This window comes from Hyla sarda, chromosome 8 (genome assembly GCF_029499605.1).
Source record: "Hyla sarda isolate aHylSar1 chromosome 8, aHylSar1.hap1, whole genome shotgun sequence".
Taxonomy (NCBI): Eukaryota; Metazoa; Chordata; class Amphibia; order Anura; family Hylidae; genus Hyla; species Hyla sarda.
The window spans coordinates 119,642,411-119,665,863 of NC_079196.1; the positions used below are offsets into that span (position 1 = coordinate 119,642,411).

Below are 23,453 nucleotides of genomic sequence, written 5' to 3' on the forward strand. Positions count from 1 at the left end.
CAATTTATGACCGCCACCCAAATCCAAGATTTAATTAATAAGTCGGTCCAAGCGGCCCTGGCCTCATCCATAGTGCCCTCTGGCCCGCAACAACAGGGTTCCAATGTCTCAGTCCCTCTTCATGGCGGAGAACCGCATGTAAAAAAGGGCAAGGCTTCCCATAAAAGGAAGCACATCTCTGACTCCCCGGCAGGGGAAGATAATAATATGCTCCAGACAGTCCCTACCCCGGTCTGTCAACCCCAGCATCCCTCTGACTCCGCTCGACCCCTGGGCCTCGAGGAGTTACATGGCAAGAGGCATAAGTCCGCTAGGCGGGCTAAACCCGATTCCTATGCAGACTCCTCTACTGAAGACTCTTCGGGTTCATCTAAGGAGTCTGAGGACTACGAGTCCGACCCCAATATTGAAGAGGATGGGGATAAGGCGCTCGACACCGACGCCAACCCTGCCACGCAGGGCAATGTTATCCTGGATTCCCTAGGTGAACCCCTTTTTCATCCAGACGCGATCTCCCATCCGAGATCGGGCGACTGGTCACCGCTCCCCCACGTGGCCCAATATGTAGAGCTTTGGGCTCGTAAGTCTCTGGATAGGTCCAGCTGTAATAAGCTGAGGGCGGAATGCCCTAGACCCTTTATCCCCAATAAGGTGGTGGCTACCCCTGAGGTGGACCCCATCCTGATGAAATACTTGTTACAATTGGTTAAATTTCCTAAGAAAGGAATAGTACGTTCCTTCAAGATTATACAGGAGCATATCCTTTATTTAATGGGTCCTCTCACTAAGATCCTTAACTTAGTTGAACATGCTGCAGCGACGGATCAACCTGTTGACATCCGTCAGTTCCGTGGCTGGGCCCAGAGAGCCATTTGGCTGGCAGGTACTGCCAACACCACCTGCTCAGTCGAGAGGCGCCGGTCGATCCTGATGCGCCTCGACCCGCAACTATCCCATCTGGCCGAGACCGAACCCGGTCCCTCAGCAGCAGGCATGCTTTTTGGAGATAGTTTGATGAAGGATGTCAACAGATTTGTCGGCCTTTTTACCGGCTTGGATTAGGCCCAAACTTCCCTAAAGAAATCGGGGTCCAATCTAGAGTGGGACGATTCCTGAGGGTCTCCAGCGCTGCATAAGATGGCTAGATGTATAGCCCAGGTGCTGTGTAGTTCAGCATGTTCCACCTCAATCCTGTGGAATCAGCAATACTAGCAGTGACATCCAGTTATTCTGTGCTACATTGCAACAGGGATCTCCTCGCTATATAGCTACCAGCGATCTTTTCTCCTAACCACCTACATTTCGCTGGTTCAATAATAAATTCCAGACCATGTAAGAATATATTTGTTCATGTTTTAATACTTATACAATTTTTCCAATGTTGAGACATAGAGTGGGCCATTTTTTGAGGGTCTCTAGTGCTGCAAAAGGGTGGCTAGAGGTATAGCCCGAGCGCTGTGTAGTTCATTATATCTCCCTTCAATCCTGTGGTATTAGCAACATTATTAGTTACAATCTGTGATGCTCTACTACATTGTAACAAGTGATCCCCTTGTTATGTTACAACCAGCGATCTCTTCTATTATCACTTCGCTGGATCAGTAATGATTTCCATCTGTGATGCTCTACTACATTGTAACAAGTGATCCCCTTGTTATGTTACAACCAGCGATCTCTTCTACTATCACTTCGCTGGATCAGTAATGATTTCCATCTGTGATGCTCTACTACATTGTAACAAGTGATCCCCTTGCTATGTTACAACCAGCGATCTTTTCTACTATCACTTCGCTGGATCAGTAATGATTTCCATCTGTGATGCTCTACTACATTATAACAAGTGATCCCCTTGTTATGTTACAACCAGCGATCTCTTCTATTATCACTTCGCTGGATCAGTAATGATTTCCATCTGTAATGCTCTACTACAATGTAACAAGTGATCCCCTTGTTATGTTACAACCAGCGATCTCTTCTACTATCACTTCGCTGGATCAGTAATGATTTCCATCTGTGATGCTCTACTACATTGTAACAAGTGATCCCCTTGTTATGTTACAACCAGCGATCTCTTCTATTATCACTTCGCTGGATCAGTAATGATTTCCATCTGTGATGCTCTACTACATTGTAACTGTTACGCCGAGCGCTCCGGGTCCCCGCTCCTCCCCGGAGCGCTCGCTTCACTCTCCCCGCGGCAGCGCTCCGGTCACGTCCTCTGACCCGGGGCGCTGCGATTCCGCTGCCAGCCGGGATGCGATTCGCGATGCGGGTAGCGCCCGCTCGCGATGCGCACCCCGGCTCCCCTACCTGACTCGCTCTCCGTCTGTTCTGTCCCGGCGCGCGCGGCCCCGCTCCCTAGGGCGCGCGCGCGCCGGGTCTCTGCGATTTAAAGGGCCACTGCGCCGCTGATTGGCGCAGTGGTCCCAATTAGTGTGTTCACCTGTGCACTTCCCTATATCACCTCACTTCCCCTGCACTCCCTTGCCGGATCTTGTTGCCTTAGTGCCAGTGAAAGCGTTCCTTGTGTGTTCCTTGCCTGTGTTTCCAGACCTTCTGCCGTTGCCCCTGACTACGATCCTTGCTGCCTGCCCCGACCTTCTGCTACGTCCGACCTTGCTTTTGCCTACTCCCTTGTACCGCGCCTATCTTCAGCAGCCAGAGAGGTGAGCCGTTGCTAGTGGATACGACCTGGTCACTACCGCCGCAGCAAGACCATCCCGCTTTGCGGCGGGCTCTGGTGAAAACCAGTAGTGGCTTAGAACCGGTCCACTAGCACGGTCCACGCCAATCCCTCTCTGGCACAGAGGATCCACTACCTGCCAGCCGGCATCGTGACAGTAGATCCGGCCATGGATCCCGCTGAAGTTCCTCTGCCAGTTGTCGCTGACCTCACCACGGTGGTCGCCCAGCAGTCACAACAGATAGCGCAACAAGGCCAACAGCTGTCTCAACTGACCGTTATGCTACAACAGTTACTACCACAGCTTCAGCAGTCATCTCCTCCGCCAGCTCCTGCACCTCCTCCACAGCGAGTGGCCGCTCCTGGGATACGCTTATCCTTGCCGGATAAATTTGATGGAGACTCTACCTCCTCACAGGCCTTATGATTGCCCTATCGACCTCCTCCCGGGCACTACTCCACCCCGGGGCAGAATTTATCCTCTCTCTGCCCCAGAGACTCTTGCCATGTCCGAATACGTCCAGGAGAATCTAAAAAAGGGCTTTATCCGTAAATCCTCCTCTCCTGCCGGAGCCGGATTTTTCTTTGTGTCCAAAAAAGATGGCTCCCTACGTCCTTGCATTGACTACCGCGGTCTTAATAAAATCACGGTTAAGAACCGCTACCCCTTACCCCTCATCTCTGAACTCTTTGATCGCCTCCAAGGTGCCCACATCTTCACTAAATTGGACTTAAGAGGCGCCTATAACCTCATCCGCATCAGAGAGGGGGACGAGTGGAAAACGGCATTTAACACCAGAGATGGACACTTTGAGTATCTGGTCATGCCCTTTGGACTGTGCAACGCCCCTGCCGTCTTCCAAGACTTTGTCAATGAAATTTTTCGTGATCTGTTATACTCCTGTGTTGTTGTATATCTGGACGATATCCTAATTTTTTCTGCCAATCTAGAAGAACACCGCCAGCATGTCCGTATGGTTCTTCAGAGACTTCGTGACAACCAACTCTATGCCAAAATTGAGAAATGTCTGTTTGAATGCCAATCTCTTCCTTTTCTAGGATATTTGGTCTCTGGCCAGGGACTACAGATGGATCCAGACAAACTCTCTGCCGTCTTAGATTGGCCACGCCCCTCCGGACTCCGTGCTATCCAACGCTTTTTGGGGTTCGCCAATTATTACAGGCAATTTATTCCACATTTTTCTACCATTGTGGCTCCTATCGTGGCTTTAACCAAAAAAAATGCTGATCCCAAGTCCTGGCCTCCTCAAGCAGAAGACGCCTTTAAACGACTCAAGTCTGCCTTTTCTTCGGCTCCCGTCCTCTCCAGACCTGACCCTTCCAAACCCTTCCTATTGGAGGTTGATGCCTCCTCAGTGGGAGCTGGAGCTGTTCTTCTACAAAAAAATTCTTCCGGGCATGCTGTCACTTGTGGTTTTTTCTCTAGGACCTTCTCTCCAGCGGAGAGGAACTACTCCATCGGGGATCGAGAGCTTCTAGCCATTAAATTAGCACTTGAGGAATGGAGGCATCTGCTGGAGGGATCAAGTTCTCCTGTTATTATCTACACCGACCACAAGAACCTCTCCTACCTCCAGTCTGCCCAACGGCTGAATCCTCGCCAGGCCCGGTGGTCTCTGTTCTTTGCCCGATTTAATTTTGAGATTCACTTTCGTCCTGCCGATAAGAACATTAGGGCCGATGCTCTCTCTCGTTCCTCGGATGCCTCAGAAGTTGAACTCTCTCCGCAACACATCATTCCACCTGACTGCCTGATCTCCACTTCTCCTGCCTCCATCAGGCAGACTCCTCCAGGAAAGACCTTTGTTTCTCCTCGCCAACGCCTCGGAATCCTCAAATGGGGTCACTCCTCCCATCTCGCAGGTCATGCGGGTATCAAGAAATCTGTGCAACTCATCTCCCGCTTCTATTGGTGGCCGACTCTGGAGACGGATGTTGTGGACTTTGTGCGAGCCTGCACTATCTGTGCCCGGGATAAGACTCCTCGCCAGAAGCCCGCTGGTTTTCTTCATCCTCTGCCTGTCCCCGAACAGCCTTGGTCTCTGATTGGTATGGATTTTATTACTGATTTACCCCCTTCCCGTGGCAACACTGTTATTTGGGTGGTCGTTGATCGATTCTCCAAAATGGCACATTTCATCCCTCTTCCTGGTCTTCCTTCTGCACCTCAGTTGGCTAAACAATTTTTTGTACACATTTTTCGTCTTCACGGGTTGCCTACGCAGATTGTCTCGGATAGAGGCGTCCAATTCGTGTCTAAATTCTGGAGGGCTCTCTGTAAACAACTCAAGATTAAATTAAATTTTTCTTCTGCATATCATCCCCAGTCCAATGGACAAGTAGAAAGGATTAACCAGATCTTGGGTGATTATTTGCGACATTTTGTTTCCTCCCGCCAGGATGACTGGGCAGATCTCCTCCCATGGGCCGAATTCTCGTATAACTTCAGGGTCTCTGAGTCTTCCTCCAAATCCCCATTTTTCGTGGTGTACGGCCGTCACCCTCTTCCCCCCCTCCCTACTCCCTTGCCCTCTGGTCTGCCCGCTGTGGATGAAATTTCTCGTGACCTTTCCATCATATGGAGAGAGACCCAAAATTCTCTCTTACAGGCTTCATCACGCATGAAGAAGTTCGCGGATAAGAAAAGAAGAGCTCCCCCCGTTTTTTCCCCTGGAGACAAGGTATGGCTCTCCGCTAAATATGTCCGCTTCCGTGTCCCTAGCTACAAGTTGGGACCACGCTATCTTGGTCCTTTCAAAATTTTGTGTCAAATTAATCCTGTCTCTTATAAACTTCTTCTTCCTCCCTCTCTTCGTATCCCTAATGCCTTTCACGTCTCTCTTCTCAAACCACTCATCCTCAACCGTTTTTCTCCCAAATCTGTTCCTCCCACTCCTGTTTCTGGCTCCTCGGACATCTTCTCGGTCAAAGAAATTTTAGCTGCCAAAAAGGTCAGAGGGAAAAATTTTTTTTTAGTGGACTGGGAGGGTTGTGGTCCTGAAGAGAGATCCTGGGAACCTGAGGACAACATCCTAGACAAAAGTCTGCTCCTCAGGTTCTCAGGCTCTAAGAAGAGGGGGAGACCCAAGGGGGGGGGTACTGTTACGCCGAGCGCTCCGGGTCCCCGCTCCTCCCCGGAGCGCTCGATTCACTCTCCCCGCGGCAGCGCTCCGGTCACGTCCTCTGACCCGGGGCGCTGCGATTCCGCTGCCAGCCGGGATGCGATTCGCGATGCGGGTAGCGCCCGCTCGCGATGCGCACCCCGGCTCCCCTACCTGACTCGCTCTCCGTCTGTTCTGTCCCGGCGCGCGCGGCCCCGCTCCCTAGGGCGCGCGCGCGCCGGGTCTCTGCGATTTAAAGGGCCACTGCGCCGCTGATTGGCGCAGTGGTCCCAATTAGTGTGTTCACCTGTGCACTTCCCTATATCACCTCACTTCCCCTGCACTCCCTTGCCGGATCTTGTTGCCTTAGTGCCAGTGAAAGCGTTCCTTGTGTGTTCCTTGCCTGTGTTTCCAGACCTTCTGCCGTTGCCCCTGACTACGATCCTTGCTGCCTGCCCCGACCTTCTGCTACGTCCGACCTTGCTTTTGCCTACTCCCTTGTACCGCGCCTATCTTCAGCAGCCAGAGAGGTGAGCCGTTGCTAGTGGATACGACCTGGTCACTACCGCCGCAGCAAGACCATCCCGCTTTGCGGCGGGCTCTGGTGAAAACCAGTAGTGGCTTAGAACCGGTCCACTAGCACGGTCCACGCCAATCCCTCTCTGGCACAGAGGATCCACTACCTGCCAGCCGGCATCGTGACAGTAACAAGTGATCCCCTTGTTATGTTACAACCAGCGATCTCTTCTACTATCACTTTGCTGGATCAGTAATGATTTCCATCTGTGATGCTCTACTACAATGTACCAAGTGATCCCCTTGCTATGTTACATCCAGCGATCTCTTCTATTATCACTTTGCTGGATCAGTAATGATTTCCATCTGTAATGCTCTACTACATTGTAACAGGTGATCCCCTTGTTATGTTACAACCAGCGATCTCTTCTACTATCACTTCGCTGGATCAGTAATGATTTCCATCTGTAATGCTCTACTACAATGTAACAAGTGATCCCCTTGTTATGTTACAACCAGCGATCTCTTCTACTATCACTTCGCTGGATCAGTAATGATTTCCATCTGTGATGCTCTACTACATTGTAACAAGTGATCCCCTTGTTATGTTACAACCAGCGATCTCTTCTATTATCACTTCGCTGGATCAGTAATGATTTCCATCTGTGATGCTCTACTACATTATAACAGGTGATCCCCTTGTTATGTTACAACCAGCGATCTCTTCTACTATCACTTCGCTGGATCAGTAATGATTTCCATCTGTGATGCTCTACTACAATGTACCAAGTGATCCCCTTGTTATGTTACAACCAGCGATCTCTTCTATTATCACTTCGCTGGATCAGTAATGATTTCCATCTGTGATGCTCTACTACATTGTAACAAGTGATCCCCTTGCTATGTTACATCCAGCGATCTCTTCTATTATCACTTCGCTGGATCAGTAATGATTTCCATCTGTAATGCTCTACTACAATGTAACAAGTGATCCCCTTGTTATGTTACAACCAGCGATCTCTTCTACTATCACTTCGCTGGATCAGTAATGATTTCCATCTGTGATGCTCTACTACATTGTAACAAGTGATCCCCTTGTTATGTTACAACCAGCGATCTCTTCTACTATCACTTCGCTGGATCAGTAATGATTTCCATCTGTGATGCTCTACTACATTGTAACAAGTGATCCCCTTGGTATGTTACAACCAGCGATCTCTTCTACTATCACTTCGCTGGATCAGTAATGATTTCCATCTGTGATGCTCTACTACAATGTAACAAGTGATCCCCTTGTTATGTTACAACCAGCGATCTCTTCTACTATCACTTCGCTGGATCAGTAATGATTTCCATCTGTGATGCTCTACTACATTGTAACAAGTGATCCCCTTGTTATGTTACAACCAGCGATCTCTTCTATTATCACTTTGCTGGATCAGTAATAATTTCCAGCGCATGTAGGAATATATTCAATCCAATTATGTTTTTAATACTTGCTCATATTATTGCGTTGTGCTATGCATTTTGTGTGTATATTTTTCAAAGTGCTCTATGCATCTCGCTTTTCCCTGACCCCTTGACCCGGCGGCAGTTTCATTACCTGTACATTTAAAAACTGGCGCTTTTTTCACTGTAACCTACACTGCCTGACGAAGAATCCGGTTCGGATTCAAAACTTTTAAGCTGCACCATCCATATCAATGGATGCCATTCGGACTGTCCCCATTTTTTATCCTGATTTAATTAAATAACCACTTTAACCCCTTAAGGACGCAGGGTTTTTCCGTTTTTGCATTTTCATTTTTTCCTCATCACCTTCTAAAAATCTAAAAAATTTTGCCCTTCCAATTCTACTTTGTAGTGACATTAGTCATTTTACCCAAAAACCCACGGCGAAACGGAAAAAAAATGCATTGTGCGACAAAATTTAAGAAAAAATGTAATTTTGTAAATTTTGGGGGCTTCTGTTTCTACACAGTGCATTTTTTGATAAAAATAACATCTTATCTTTATTCTGTAGGTCCATATGGTTAAAAGACTACCCTATATATAGGTTGGATATTGTCATACTTGGGAAAAAATTCCTAACCACATGCAGGAAAATTTATGTTAAAAATTCTCATCTTCTAACCCCTATAACTTTTTTATTTTTCCACTTACGTGCCGGTTTGAGTGACCAAAAATACGCTATTTTGGACTTTGGAATTTTTTTTGTGAGTACGCCATTGACCATGCGGTTTAATTAACAATAAATTTTTATAGTTCGGATATCTCCGCACGCGGCGATACCACATATGTTTATTTTAATGTACACAGTTTTGTTTTTTTTTCTTATGGGAAAAGGGTGAACTTTTATTAAGGAAGGGGTTAATTATTTTTTTTTTTTACTGTGCTATAGCTCCCATAGGGGGCTATAGCACTGCACACACTGATCTTTTACCCTGATTCCTGCAAAGCCATAGCTTTGCATGGATCAGCAAGATAGGGGCTCGATTGCTCAAGCCTATAGCTCAGGCTTGGAGCAATCAAACGCCGATCGGATGTGACGGAGCAAGGTAAGGAGACCTCCGATCGCGTCCTGTTTCAACCACCAGTATACCATTTAGAGCTAGCATAATATGGTTCCCCCTACTCATCAGCCTCTGACTGCTTTAACCCGTCCAGGACCAAGAATGTACATGTACAACCTTGCGTCCGGGATACTCCGGTAGAAATCTTTTTTTAAATCAACTGGTGCCAAAAAGTTAAACAGATTTGTAAATTACTCCAATTTAAAAATCTTAATCCTTACAGTTCTTATCAGTTGCTGTATACTCCCCAGGAAGTTCTTTTCTTTTTGAATTTCTTTGTCTGTCAAAAAATGAGCCCTCATATAGCCCAGTATACAAAAAATAAAAAGGTTATAGGTCTCAGAAGATAACAATTTTAACGACTTAAGGACCAAGGGTGTACAACTTGGCTCCCTGGTACTTAAGGACCAAGGGAGTACCTGTACGCTCATGGGAATTTTGGTACCTGCCATGCGCCGGGCAGGGACTGGACCTGGGTGACTGCAGGCAACCCGCGCAAATGCCCAGGGCGGTCATCAAACCCCCCATTTCAGCGATCGACTTATATCGCTGGTGAATTCACACCAGGGATTTTCACCGATTCCGGGTCATGCGCGTCTTTGGTGACCCAGAATATAAGGGGGATCGCGGTTGTCAAAGACACCCATGATCCCCTTGAAGGGGTAGGAGTGAGGTGGTAGGGGTAACACCCCTCTTATCCGTGCTATTGGTCGCCAGAAGCGACGACCAATAACAGATTGGGGGCGGGTGGGTTAACTTTCGGTTTCCCTGTTCTGCCCACCCACAATACATGGGGCAGAACGGAAAACCGAAGGGGACTGGCAGCAGAAGATCCACTTACCCATCTGGAGGCTGCGGGCGACGGTTATCTACGGGCGGCGATGTCGTGCGGATGGCTCACTGGATCCTATGGAAGCCGGTGGGTTGCATAGCAACATCTGGAGGGCTACAGTCTGAGACCACTATACAGTGGTCTCTAAAGTGTAGCCCTCTGGATCTTGCAAAACTACAACTCCTAGCATGCCCACACAGCAGTTTGCTGTCTGTGCATGCTGGGATTTGTAATTTTGCAACATTTAGAGGGCTACAGTTTGGAGATCACTGTGCAGTGGTCTCTAATCTGTAGCCCTCCAGATGTTGCAAAACTGCAAATCCCAGCATGCCCAAACAGCAAACAGCTGTCTCGGCATGCTGGGATTTGTTGTTGCGTACCTCCAGCTGTAGCATAACTACATCTCTCAGCATGCCCTTCCGCGATCAGTACATGCTGGGAGTTGTAGTTTTCCAACAGCTGGAGGCTCACTGGTTGTAAAATACTGAGTTAAGTAACGGAACCTAACTGAAGGTTTTCCAACCAGTGTGCCTCCAGCTGTTGCAGAAGTACAACTCCCAGCATGCACGGTCTGTCAGTACATGCTGGGAGTTGTAGTTTTGAAACAGCTGGAGGTTTGCCCCCCCCCCATGTCAATGTACAGGGTACATTCGCACAGGCAGGTTTACAGTGAGTCTCCTGCTTCAAGTATGAGCTGTGGAAAATTTTTCGCCGCAGTGCAAACTCCTAGCGGAAAACTCACTGTAAACCTCCACCCATGCAAATGTACCTAAAAACACTAGACTACACTACACTAACATAATAAAGGGTAAAACACTATATATACACCTCCTTACACTGTCACCCCCAATAAAAATGAAAAACGTATTGTATGGCAGTGTTTCCAAAACGGAGCATCCAGTTGTTGCAAAACAACAACTCCCAGCATTTCCGGACCGCCACTGACTGTTCAGGCATGCTGGGAGTTTAGCAACAGCTGGAGGCACCCTGTTTGGGAATCACTGGTGTAGAATACCCCTATGTCCACTCCTATGCAATCTCTTATGTAGTCCTCAAATGCACATGGCGCTCTCTAACTTCAGAGCCCTGTCGTGTTTCAAAGAAACAGTTTAGGTCCTCATATGGGGTATTTCCATACTCGGGAGAAATTGAACTACAAATTTTGGGAGGCATTTTCTCCTTTTACCCCTTATGAAAAGGAAAAGATAGGGGTCTACACCAGCCTGTTAGTGTAAAAAAATAAAAAGTTTTACACTAACATACTGGAGTTGCTCCATACTTTTTATTTTCTCAAGAGGTAAAAGGAAAAAAAGACCCCCAAAATTTGTAAAGCAATTTCTCCTGAGTATGGAAATACCCCATTTGTGGGCGTAAAATTTTCTGCGGGCCAAAAAGGCGGCTCAGGAGTGAGATCGCACCATGTACATTTGAGGCCTAAATTGGTGATTTGCACAGGGGTGGCTGATTTTACAGCGGTTCTCACATAAACGCAAAAAAATAAATACCCACATGTGACCCCATTTTGGAAACTATACCCCTCATGGAATTTAACAAGGGGTATAGTGAGCCTTAACACTCCACAGGTGTTTGACAAGTATAAAGCCTGATGGGCTGTATTTGTGCGAGGGGCGGAAGTAATTATCGCTCCCTGCACTTCCAGGTGGGGCTTATTGGGAACAGGTGGGGGCGTGTGTATATAACTTCCCTCTCTCCTACAGGGGCGGAGCACGTGTCGTTTGTGGAATCTCTGCTTCCTGTGGCAGGCTGGTGTTTGAATCTCCCACAAAAATCTTCAGAGCTGCTGCTCACGGTGCGGAGGCCTCGCTGATCATGAGTCTGGGGGGTGCAGGCGCGGCATTCCTGGCAGCTCTGCTGGCTGTCTTATCTGGGGATGCTGTCTCACTCTGATTATAAGGTAATATTGGGCAGGTATGGTGCTGGCTGGCTCTGCCCGCAGCAGTAGTGGGGGCCAGGAGCGGCAAGCAGGTGAGTTAAATCGGTGCTGGGGGTGGTGCGGCCTCAGCATTTCGCGCAGCCCGCTAGCTGCCTCATGGCGACATGTGGACCGCCTGCCAGCCACACAGCTACAATTGTCTATGCTCTTGGGACAGGTTGCGGCAGCTGCCCATTCCTCGTTAGGCGGTCCTGTCAGCTTGTCTGCTGTCGTTAATCTAAAGTATAGTGTAATGCTCTGCGTAGGGTTGTTTCAATATAACGTTTGCTGTATACAGTGTGGTGCAATGCTCTGCAAAGAGTCGTTTCAATATAACTTTTGCTGTGTGCTGCGGTGCTCTGCTGGGTATACGGTGCCCTTGCAGTATACGGTACAGTGTAATGCTCTGCAAAGGGTCTCATTACAATATAACATGTACTGTATAACGGTATAGTGCAGTGCTCTGCAGATGGTCTCGTTACAATATAGTATACATGATATACAGTTATGGTGCAATAATCTGCAGATGGTCTCGTTACAATATAGTATACATGATATACAGTTATGGTGCAATAATCTGCAGATGGTCTTGTTACGCTTATGGCACACTGCTCGTACGCGCATAGTATGTATACAGTTTCATGTGCTAATATCATTATATACGGTACATATACTCACTGACGATACATTCACAGCATTTATACTGGGCAAACTCGTTTATGCTGTTCACCTCATGGTTATTCTCTCACTCACTGGTGTTTTACATGGTCCACAAACTTGGCACTTATGCTGTTCACATATTCTTGGCATGTTCATGGTCTTACGTTCTTTCTACCATGTTACGTTCATGGCAATCAAACACCTCGTAATTATCACTGATTCATACGCTCAAAGTATCATTCGGTTCATATGTTAATGGTATTTCATACTGGTTACGGCAGTATACTGCCTATAGCAATTATACGGTTCATACACTCATGGCAGTTATAGTGGTCACACTCTCACGGTTCTTAAGTTGTTCACATGTTCACCGCATTCATACACGCAGGTTTCATACGCTCATGGCAGGTATATTGGTCACACGGTTATGGTTTTGTTGTTCGCACGTTCATCGCATTCATACACGCAGGGTTCATACGGTTCATACGCTCATGGCGGTTGTATTGGTTGCACGGTCATGGTTTTGTTGTTCATGCGTTCACCGCATTCATACACGCAGGTTTCATACGCTCATGGCAGTTACATTGGTCACACGGTTATGGTTTTGTTGTTCACACGTTCATCGCATTCATACACGCAGGGTTCATACGCTCATGGCAGTTATATTGGTTACACGGTCATTGTTTTGTTGTTCACACGTTCACCGCATTCATACACGCAGGGTTAATACGCTTATGGCAGTTATATTGGTTACACGGTCATGGTTTTGTTGTTCACATGTTCACCGCATTCATACACGCAGGTTTCCTATGGTTCTCACACATAGTGACATGCTGTTTCGTGCAGTTGTGGCCACGCGCTCATAGCATGTTCACAGCATTATACTGCTCATAGTACTCATACCTCATAGCGTCATACCACATATTAATTCGTAGCACATATGCTCGATGCTTATACTGCACATGTACTTGTAGCATTTATACTACACATACACATGGCCTACATCAGGCACATACGCTCTTAGCATTGATACCGCAAGTATACTCATAGCATTATACTGCTCATAGTATCATAACACTATACGCTCATAGCATTTATACCACATACACGCTCGTTGTATTCATACCACAGACATGTTCACGTCATGTATATTGCACATAGAATTGTAGCAATACACTACACGGACATTCGTAGCATTCATTCTGTACATACGATGGTAGTAATTATTATGCTGACACGTTGTAGTACTTATTCTGTGTACATGTAGCATTCATTCTGTTATGTTATCTGCACTAACATCCATAGCGTTTACTGTACATGGGTAATGGTATTTATTCTGCATGTTCATCCATAGCGTCTACACTACACACATGCTCCCGTAGCTTTTACTGTACGTATGTTTATAGCATTCATTCTGTGTATTCGTGTATAGTCTTTTATACGGAAAGTTCACTCAGGTTTGTCAGGATGTTGCCCTATTGCCTGACTCCTCTTCAGGTTAAGGGGTCAATGTCAGTTGCTACTGACTCGTTCAGAGCAATCGCATTGTTGTTTATTGTCATGACCTGACAAGTTCTCAGGTCAGATACAACCTCCTCTGTTGTATTTCACGACTACGTTATCAGTTAGTTATAGTACACATATTCAACTATCCGGCACAGGTACTCGTTCAAGGGTGGTCATCATTTTAGTGGCACTAATCGGCTGTTCAATTCGTTCCTTCAGGGGTTGAATCGCGGTTGTTACTGGCTCACATTCAGAGCAACCAATTTCAGGAATACTCACAATGTTACCCTGTTGCCTGACTCCTCTTCAGGTTAAGGGGTAATGTCGGTTGCTACTGACTCGTATTCAGAGCAATTTTGTCGTTGGTGTATTTGTTATGACCTGACACGTTTTCAGGTCAGATACAACCTCGTCCGTTGTATTTCTCGATTGCGTTATTTTGTTATTGTACACAGATTCAACTATCTGGCATAGTTGCCCATTACGCTCATAGTCTGGTTACGTTCATAGCTTTATTTTGTTGTACTGCACATGGGTAATAGTTTTTCTGCATTTCCATCCTTAGAGTCTACACTACACATATGCTCCCGTAGCTTTACTGTACTCATGCTCATAGCTTTCATACTGCATATTCGTGCATAGTGTTTATACGGAAAGCTTATACAGCTTTGTTAGGATGTTGCCCTATTTGCCTGACTCCTTCAGCTTAAGGAGTTAATGTCGGTTGCTACCGACAAATTTTCAGAGCAATTACATTGTGGTTCATTGTCACGACCTGAGACGTTCTCAGGACAGATACAGCCTCCTCCGTGGTATTTCATGACCACGTTATCAGTTACTTATAGTAGACATATTCAACTATCCGGCATAGTTGCACGTTGTCTATCTTTTTAGATATATGTTTACACTTTATTTTCTAGGCATGTATGCGGTACTCATAATGATGTTAGAGCATAAATTCCTTGCGTTTTCATGGTACTTACGCTCCCAGCTTGTGTATGATACATGCACCAGTACACAGCATTTGTTGCATACTACCATAGTTGTATGCGGGTAGGTTATATGCATTCGTTCCTAGTGTTGAATAGCAGTTGCACCTCTGGCTGTACATATATTTACAATACACGATTACAGTATTCATATGGTGCTTACATTCATTGCAGATATATCGTGCACATATTCTTAAACCTCCTACGTCTGCAGGGGGGGATGCACCACATAGGTTATTGTTAGACATGTCTCAGAGCAATAACATATTGAGTAGCGACTTGTAGTTGGGTATACTGTTAGCAGGTTATGCCCTACATACGGTTAACATGTTTCATGCGGTGCACACAGGGGAGGTAGATCATTTGCTTAGGGTATTGGACACAATTGGTCATCTTTGTTACTGACACGCCTTCAGAACAACACGCCAGCTTCATACAGGTATCTTGTCATGAATACTCATGATGTTACCCTGTTGCCTGACTCCTCTTCAGGTTAAAAGGGGTAATGCCAGTTGCTACTGACTCGTTTTCAGAGCAATTTTGTCGTGTGTTATATTTGTTATGACCTGACACATTTTCAGGTCAGATACAACCTCGTCTGTTGTATTTCTCGATGACGGTATCATTTCGTTATAGTACACAGATTCAACTATCCGGCATAATTGCACGTTCTCTTTTAAGGAGGGCCAGCATTTAGTTGCAGATATATTGTGCATTTAATACACAGTTTCATGACTCATTTCTTTAGGATCGGGGATTGAATCGTGGTTGCTGCTGTCTCATTTCAGAGCAATTGATTTGACATGGTTATGTAGGTAATCTGACACGTTTCAGATAGCATACAATCTCAATATGGCATTTCACACTTACGTATTTGAGAAGAAAAAAAAAAAGTGGTTTACAAAGACCTGTGACGTTTACAGGAACAATGATTTCACAAAGACCTGTCATGTCTACAGGCTCGATGGTTCCGCGGGGACCTGTGACGGGTTCAGGCACGACGGTGTCACAAAGACCTGTCAGGTCTACAGACATGATGGTTCACTTAAACACTGGTCACGTCTACAGATATGTTGCTCTCGCAGGGAGCTGTCATCTGCAATGGGTCATCACTTCCAAGTCCAGTTGGGTCAGTACAGTGGCTAGTTAGGTATGTCTGTTACAGTCTCAATCAGGTAAGGTGCCTTCGTGAACCTTGTCATGCGACATGACCCACACGGTCTATCAGGTAGATAGGTATTTCTTGTCATTTACCTGTCAGTTTAGTTTTTGCCTCTTAAATAGCAGGGGATTGGTGCTTTTCAGACCTGCCATGAAGTTAGCCTTTCCGTGTCCATTTGAAGTAATGTCACAAGTAGGGATGGTGATAGGTATAGTTCAGTTAGTATATTTGGCAGGGAAGGTTATTTTCAGATTGATTCTTTACAGATGGATGTTACTACCACGGTTTCAAAGGTATGGTTACCACCTCTAGTAGTCACTAGTTGGTCAGGGCTACTCTTTCAGCACACTAGGTATAGTCTACTTTGGGTATGTGAAGATTGATGCTGGATGTAGGATGTTTTATTTCAGGAATTGTATTCATCCTAGCATGGTTGCTTTTTGCCCTCTATAGGTGTGCCCTCATTGCGCGGTTATGGCACAACTCAGACCGCAATGCTAGGGTAAGATCTTGTATAGGTATGTAGGCAATCTTTCCTGTCACTAGTACACGTATGGAGCCCCGATCACAAGTATAAAGCCTGATGGGCTGTATTTGTGCGAGGGGCGGAAGTAATTATCGCTCCCTGCACTTCCAGGTGGGGCTTTTTGGGAACAGGTGGGGGCGTGTGTATATAACTTCCCCCTCTCCTACAGGGGCGGAGCACGTGTTGTTTGTGGAACCCTCCCAACCCTCCCTTATCTAATTCCTTTACTATAGTGCATGCCCTCTATAGGTGTGCCCTCATTGCGCGGTTATGGCACAACTCAGACCGCTATGCTAGGGTAAGATCTTGTATAGGTATGTAGGCAATCTTTCCTGTCACTAGTACACGTATGGAGCCCCGATCACAAATTTTCGTTAAAGTTGGATGGGAAAATGAAGAAAACATTTTTTTTCACAAAAATGCTGGTGTTACCTTAAATTTTTCATTTTCACAAGGGAAAATTGGAATAAATCCCCCTTAAATTTGTAACCCCATTTCTTCTGAGTAATAAAATACCCCATATGTGGATGTAAAGTGCTCTGTGGGCGAACTACAATGCTCAGAAGAAAAGGAGCACCATTGGGCTTTTGAAGAGAAAATTTGTCTGGAATTGAAGGCCGTGTGTGTTTACAAAGCCCCCCGTGGTGCCAGAACAGTGGACCCCCCCACACGTGACCCCATTTTGTAAACTACACCCCTCACTTAATGTAATAAGGGGTGCAGTGAGCATTTACACCCCACAGGTGTCTGACAGATTTTTGGAACAGTGGTCCGTGAAAATGAAAAATGTAATTTTTCATTTGCTCAGCCCACTGTTCCAAAGATTTATCAGAGGGGTCTAGTTTCTGCGAGGGGTCTAGTTTGCAAAATGGAGTCACATGTGGGGGGGTCCACTCTTCTGGCACCACGAGGGGCTTTGTAAACTCACATGGCCCCTGACTTCCATTCCAAACAAATTCTCTCTCCCATAAGCTCAATGGTGCTCCTCCTCTTCTGAGCATTGTAGTGCGCCAGCAGAGCACTTGACGTCCACACATGGGGTATTTCCATACTTGACAAATTTTAGGGGTAACTTAGGGGTAATGTTCTCCTATTACCCCTTGTAAAAATGTAAAAATTATGGAAAAAACTGCATTTTTGTGAAAAATATTTTTTTTTCATTTACACATCAAACTTTAACAAAAAGTTTTGAAGTACCTGTGAGGTGTGAAGGCTCAATGTACCCCTTGTTGTGTTCCTTGAGGGGTGTAATTTCCAAAATGGTATGCCATGTTGTTGTTTTTTTGCTGTTCTGAAACCAGAGGACCTTCCTAAATGTGACATGCCACCGAAAAAACATTTCAACAAAATTTGCTTTCCAAAAGTATAATGTGACTCCTTCTCTTCTGAGCATTGTAGTTCGCCCGCAGAGCATTTTACGTCCTAACATGGGGTATTTCCATACTCAGAAGAGATGGGGTTACAAATTTTGGGGGGCATTTTCCCCCATTACCCTTTATAAAAATGGTAAATTTGGGGAAAAAACTGCACTTTAGTGAAAACATTTTTTTTTTCATTTACACATCCGACTTTGACGAAAAGTCGTGAAACACTTGTGGGGTGTTAAGGCTCACAGGACCCCTTGTTACGTGCGTAATTACGGGTGTAATTTCCAAAATGCTATGCCATGTGGGGGGTTTTCTGCTGTTCTGACACCATAGGGGCTTCCTAAATGTGACATGCCCCCCAAAAACCATTTCAGAAAAACTCACTCTCCAAAATCCCATTGACGCTCCTTCCCTTCTGAGCCCTCTACTGCGCCCGCCAAACACTTGAAATACACATATGAGCTATTTCCTTACTCAAGAGAAATTGGATTACAAATTTTGAGGGGATTTTTCTCCTTTTACCCCTTGTAAAAATTCAAAAACTGGGTCAACAAGAACATGCGAGTGTAAAAAAATGAAGATTTTGCATTTTCTCCTTAATTTTTCTGCTATTCCTGTGAAAAACCTAAAGGGTTAACACACTTACTGAATGTCATTTTGAATACTTTAAGGGGTGCAGTTTTTATAATGGGGTCATTTATGGGGTATTTCTAATATGAAGACCCCTCAAATCCACTTCAAAACTGAACTGGTCCCTGAAAAATTACGATTTTGAAAATTTTGTGAAAAATTGGAAAATTGCTGCTGAACTTTGAAGCCCTCTGATGTCTTCCAAAAGTAAAAACATGTAAAATTTATGATGCAAATATAAAGTAGACATATTATATATGTGAATCAAAATATAATTTATTTGGAATGTTTATTTTCCTTAAAAGCAAAGAGCTTCAAAGTTAGAAAAATGCTAAATTTTCTATTTTTTCATAACATTTTGGAATTTTTCACCAATAAATAATGCAAGTATCAACAACATGCTACCACTAACATAAAGTAGAATATGTCACGCAAAAACTTCCTCGGAATCAGAATGAAAGGTAAAAGCATCCCAGAGTTTTAAGGCTTAAAGTGAAAGTGGTCAGATGTGCAAAAAACGCTCTGGTCCCATAGTGAAAATTGGTCTGGTCCTTAAGGGGTTAAACATACTAATTTTGCTGCAAGTAGTTATATATTTTTTGAAGTAGTAAAATAAAATAAAACCTACATAAATTGGGTATTCTTGTGACCAATGGACCTACAGAATAAGATAAGGTGTCCTTTTTACCAAAAATGTAGAAACAGCCGCCCCCAAAAGTTACAAAATGGAATTTTTTTTCCAATTTCACCCAAAATATATATATTTGTTGGTTTTGCCCTAGATTTTGTTAAGAAATGATTGATGTCATTACAAAGTACAATTGGTGATGCAAAAATCAAGCCCTCATATGGGTGTGTGTAGTCTGCACCAGATTTGTAAAAAAAAGTGTTGTGGCACAAATTTTCAAAATAATTTTGCCTGTTTTGCACCCTGTGCAGTATTTTCTTTTCTTAATTGTGCCAAATAAAAAAAAAAAAAGAATTTGAAGAGAATCTGACAGCTGTTCTCCTGCACTAAACCCCTAAACACTGCGTTTTAGTGCAGGTGAAGATCTTTAAAATAAAGGGCAACTTACATTTTTACGTTAGGTATCTCCAAAATTTGCCTGCTACAAGGTCCTTGTCATTGTGCTCCAGCGCAGATTGGAGGCAGGAAAGCCAGATGTAGCGAGGAGCAAACCCCTGTGCTCTCATGTCACAGAAGGGGGCAGGCCGGGGCGGAATAATGATGAGGCAGGGGAGCTGCGAAAGCTGGCTCCCCACCTCCAATGTGCGCTGGCAAGGACCTTGTAACGGCAGAACATTGGAAATACGTAATGTAAAAATGTAAGTTAGAAAAAGGATGTATAACAACAAGTGTATACAAGAACCAGTCCTCTAGAGCCAGTAGAAATAAGAAATGAGAAAATAGGAAAGAAAAATAGAAAAGAGATGAAAATGGATGAAATGAAAAATTAAGAAATTCTAAAAATGATAAAAATAATACTGTAGTGAATTAAAAGATGGAAATTAGATATATATTCCTTAATAGTCCCGAATCAAAGTTGGAAACATAAAAAAGATATAACACATTTATTCATAATGTAATATACATCAGTGCAGGGCCCTTGCACGAGATGTATTACAACTGTTAAAAACATATACTAATAAAAAATATATAAAATGATGATATGCAAAATTATATATCACAATCAGCCACCTTTAAATGAATGTCAATTTGCTAAAGAAATAGTCTATAATAAAGTGATGTCCGTGCACCAGGTAATGATATATAGAGTGCCAGACTTGTTCACAATGTTTTAAAGGAGTTTCCGAAAACGCTGTACATACAGTGTGGTACCTGTAGTCCGCAACGGGATGTAGTTCACGCTGTCCTGCGGTAATGATGGTGCTCGGAGCTGGCACAGAGCTGCCTCCGGCCCAGAGGTGGTTGCTCCAGCGGTCCCGGCGGGGTACAGGTGGGCACGGATCTGCGTCCGGCCGTAGCGTTTGCTGGATGGTATAAACAGGTATAAATGGTATAAACATTTATGCAATTCTGGCTACTGAAGAATGAGACCTTTGTCTTGAAACGCGTATAGCCCTGTTTGCCATCTTTATCTACTTCTATCAGCACCTTTATCATTATCGGATACCCACGATACAGCCCTCTGCAGCTCTGCAGTACCCTCATCTTGGATTACTATTGGGATCGCGCGCGCGATCCAGCACGAGGACGCCAGCTCACTTACCTGTTTATACCATCCAGCAAACGCTACGGCCGGACGCAGATCCGTGCCCATCTGTACCCCGCCGGGACCGCTGGAGCAACCACCTCTGGGCCGGAGGCAGCTCTGTGCCAGCTCCGAGCGCCATCATTACCGCAGGACAGCGTGAACTACATCCCGTTGCGGACTACAGGTACCACACTGTATGTACAGCGTTTTCGGAAACTCCTTTAAAACATTGTGAACAAGTCTGGCACTCTATATATTATTACCTGGTGCACGGACATCACTTTATTATAGACTATTTCTTTAGCAAATTGACATTCATTTAAAGGTGGCTGATTGTGATATATAATTTTGCATATCATCATTTTATATATTTTTTATTAGTATATGTTTTTAACAGTTGTAATACATCTCGTGCAAGGGCCCTGCACTGATGTATATTACATTATGAATAAATGTGTTATATCTTTTTTATGTTTCCAACTTTGATTCGGGACTATTAAGGAATATATATCTAATTTCCATCTTTTAATTCACTAGAGTATTATTTTTATCATTTTTAGAATTTCTTAATTTTTCATTTCATCCATTTTCATCTCTTTTCTATTTTTCTTTCCTAGTTTCTCATTTCTTATTTCTACTGGCTCTAGAGGACTGGTTCTTGTATACACTTGTTGTTATACATCCTTTTTCTACATATACCTTTAGGTCTGTGGGGTATAGACCTACCCAGTTAACCTCGAGTCAGCCCTGGCTGAGTGAGCTACACAATTTTTGTTGTATAAAAATGTAAGTTACCCTTCATTTTAAAGCTCTTCACCAGCACTATTACCCAGTATACCGGGTGTAGAGCAGTTGAACAGCTGTCAGATTCTTTTTAACTATGCCACCTCATATGGCACATGTGGCACAATCTTAGACTGTCTAGTCTTAGTAAAACTAAGCAAGTTTTTAAAGATGTTCCTACTCTATAGTTTATGGTCAGAAAGTTGATATAATTGCATTCTGTTTCACTGCAGTTCGACTTGTGGAAACCAAGCCACATAGAGGATATCTACCCTGGAAGAGAAGTACATTTACGGGTTTCATCACCTCGCCTACATGATACTAAACAGAACCTTCATCGAGAAAAGATTTTATTTCAGTATGTGTGTTTTGTTCTTGTTTTTTTTTTTGTTTTTGTTTCTGGAATTATATGGGATCTAACATACCAATATTCCAAAGGCATTTAAAGGGGTACTCCACTGGCCAGTGTTCCGGCTGGCAAGTGGAGTACCCCTTTAATGAAACTTACTTGCATACATGCAGTGGTGAGACTCCCTCATTTGCTTCCCTGATGGCAATTACACAATCTTCTTATTCACGTTGTGTAGGAATACATTTTTAACAGTAGCTTCTCTACTTTATGCTGTCCCAAGGTAGCGTGCCACAGAAAATTGCTTTTACTCTAATAATAATTAAAAAAAACAACTACTAAGTCAGGTTAGGGGGCAAGGATAAGCTGGGAGTTAGTGTTTTAAACGTTGCAAAAGACCTTTCAAGTGACTATAACTCTGCTAGGACATAGACAAAATGGCAGTGACTCACAAGTGACCTCTTTTCTGTAATTTCTTCATTTCCTCTTGATTTGGACAGACTATGATAATTTGCTACTCTCCTCTGTAGCATTTGATGTCTGGTATCCTTAGCCTTTATACCAAGACAAGCTTCTCATTGTAGCTCACACTGTTCTCCCTACAAACAACAGCTCCCCAAACTCCACCACTGAATATAATACTGCCACACACTGTGTCTGAATATAATGATCATAATATAATACATTATAACTTGTTCTTCAATAAGGGAATCTCTCGAGGGGCCACAAAAAAAATGAACTTTAGGAAGGCAAAGTTTGACCAACTCAGAGAAGCCCTTAACAATATAAAATGGGATAATGTGCTCAAAAACAAGAATACTGACACTAAATGGGAGACTTTTAAAAATATCTTAAACTCTCACTGTAAAATGAATATACCTTATGGGAATAAAAGGGTCAGAAATAAATGAAAACCAATATGGATGAATAAAAACGTTAAGGGGGCAATAAATGATAATAATAAAGCATTTAAACTACTAAAAGAGGACGGCAGTGAAAAAGCATTAAAAAGCTATAGAGAAAAATGTAACATATGTAAAAAACAGATAAAAGCCACAAAAATAGAGACAGAAAGACTCATTGCCAAAGAGATTAAAACTAACCCCAAAATGTTTTTTTAACTAAATAAATAGCAAAAAGGTCAAAAATGAAAGTGTAAGCCCTTTAAAAAATGATAAAGAAGAAATTATAAACGGGGATCAGGTAAAAGCAAATACATTATACAAATTCTTCTCCACTGTGTTCACCGAGGAAAATGCCAGGTGAAATACAACGAGACAAGGTAAACTCCCCTTTACAGGTCACCTGTCTAACCCGGGAAGAAGTACAGTGCTGCCTACAAAAAAATCAAAATAGACAAATTGCGAGGTCCAGATAGCATACACCCCCCGTATTCTAAAGTTATTAAGTAGTGTAATAGACAGACCCCTATTTTTAATATTCATGGACTCTATAGTAACAGGGACTGTTCCCCAGGACTGGCACATGGCAAATGTGGTGCCAATATTTAAAAAGGGGACAAAAGGTGACCCCGGGAATTATAGACCTGTTAGTTTAACCTCTGTTGTATGTAAATTGTTTGAGGGTTTTCTAAGAGATGCTATTT

The 23,453-nt window shown here is 44.1% G+C and overlaps 1 protein-coding gene across 1 annotated transcript in view; it reads left to right on the forward strand.

The window, feature by feature from the left end:
* The window catches only part of LOC130285299 (carboxypeptidase O-like), a 188,439-nt gene that overhangs the window by 30,378 nt on the left and 134,608 nt on the right, over positions 1 to 23,453 (forward strand). Inside the window, exon 4 of the mRNA XM_056536655.1 lies at positions 21,732 to 21,856. Coding sequence (XP_056392630.1) covers positions 21,732 to 21,856 — 125 coding nt within the window. The remainder of the gene's footprint in view (positions 1 to 21,731; positions 21,857 to 23,453) is intronic.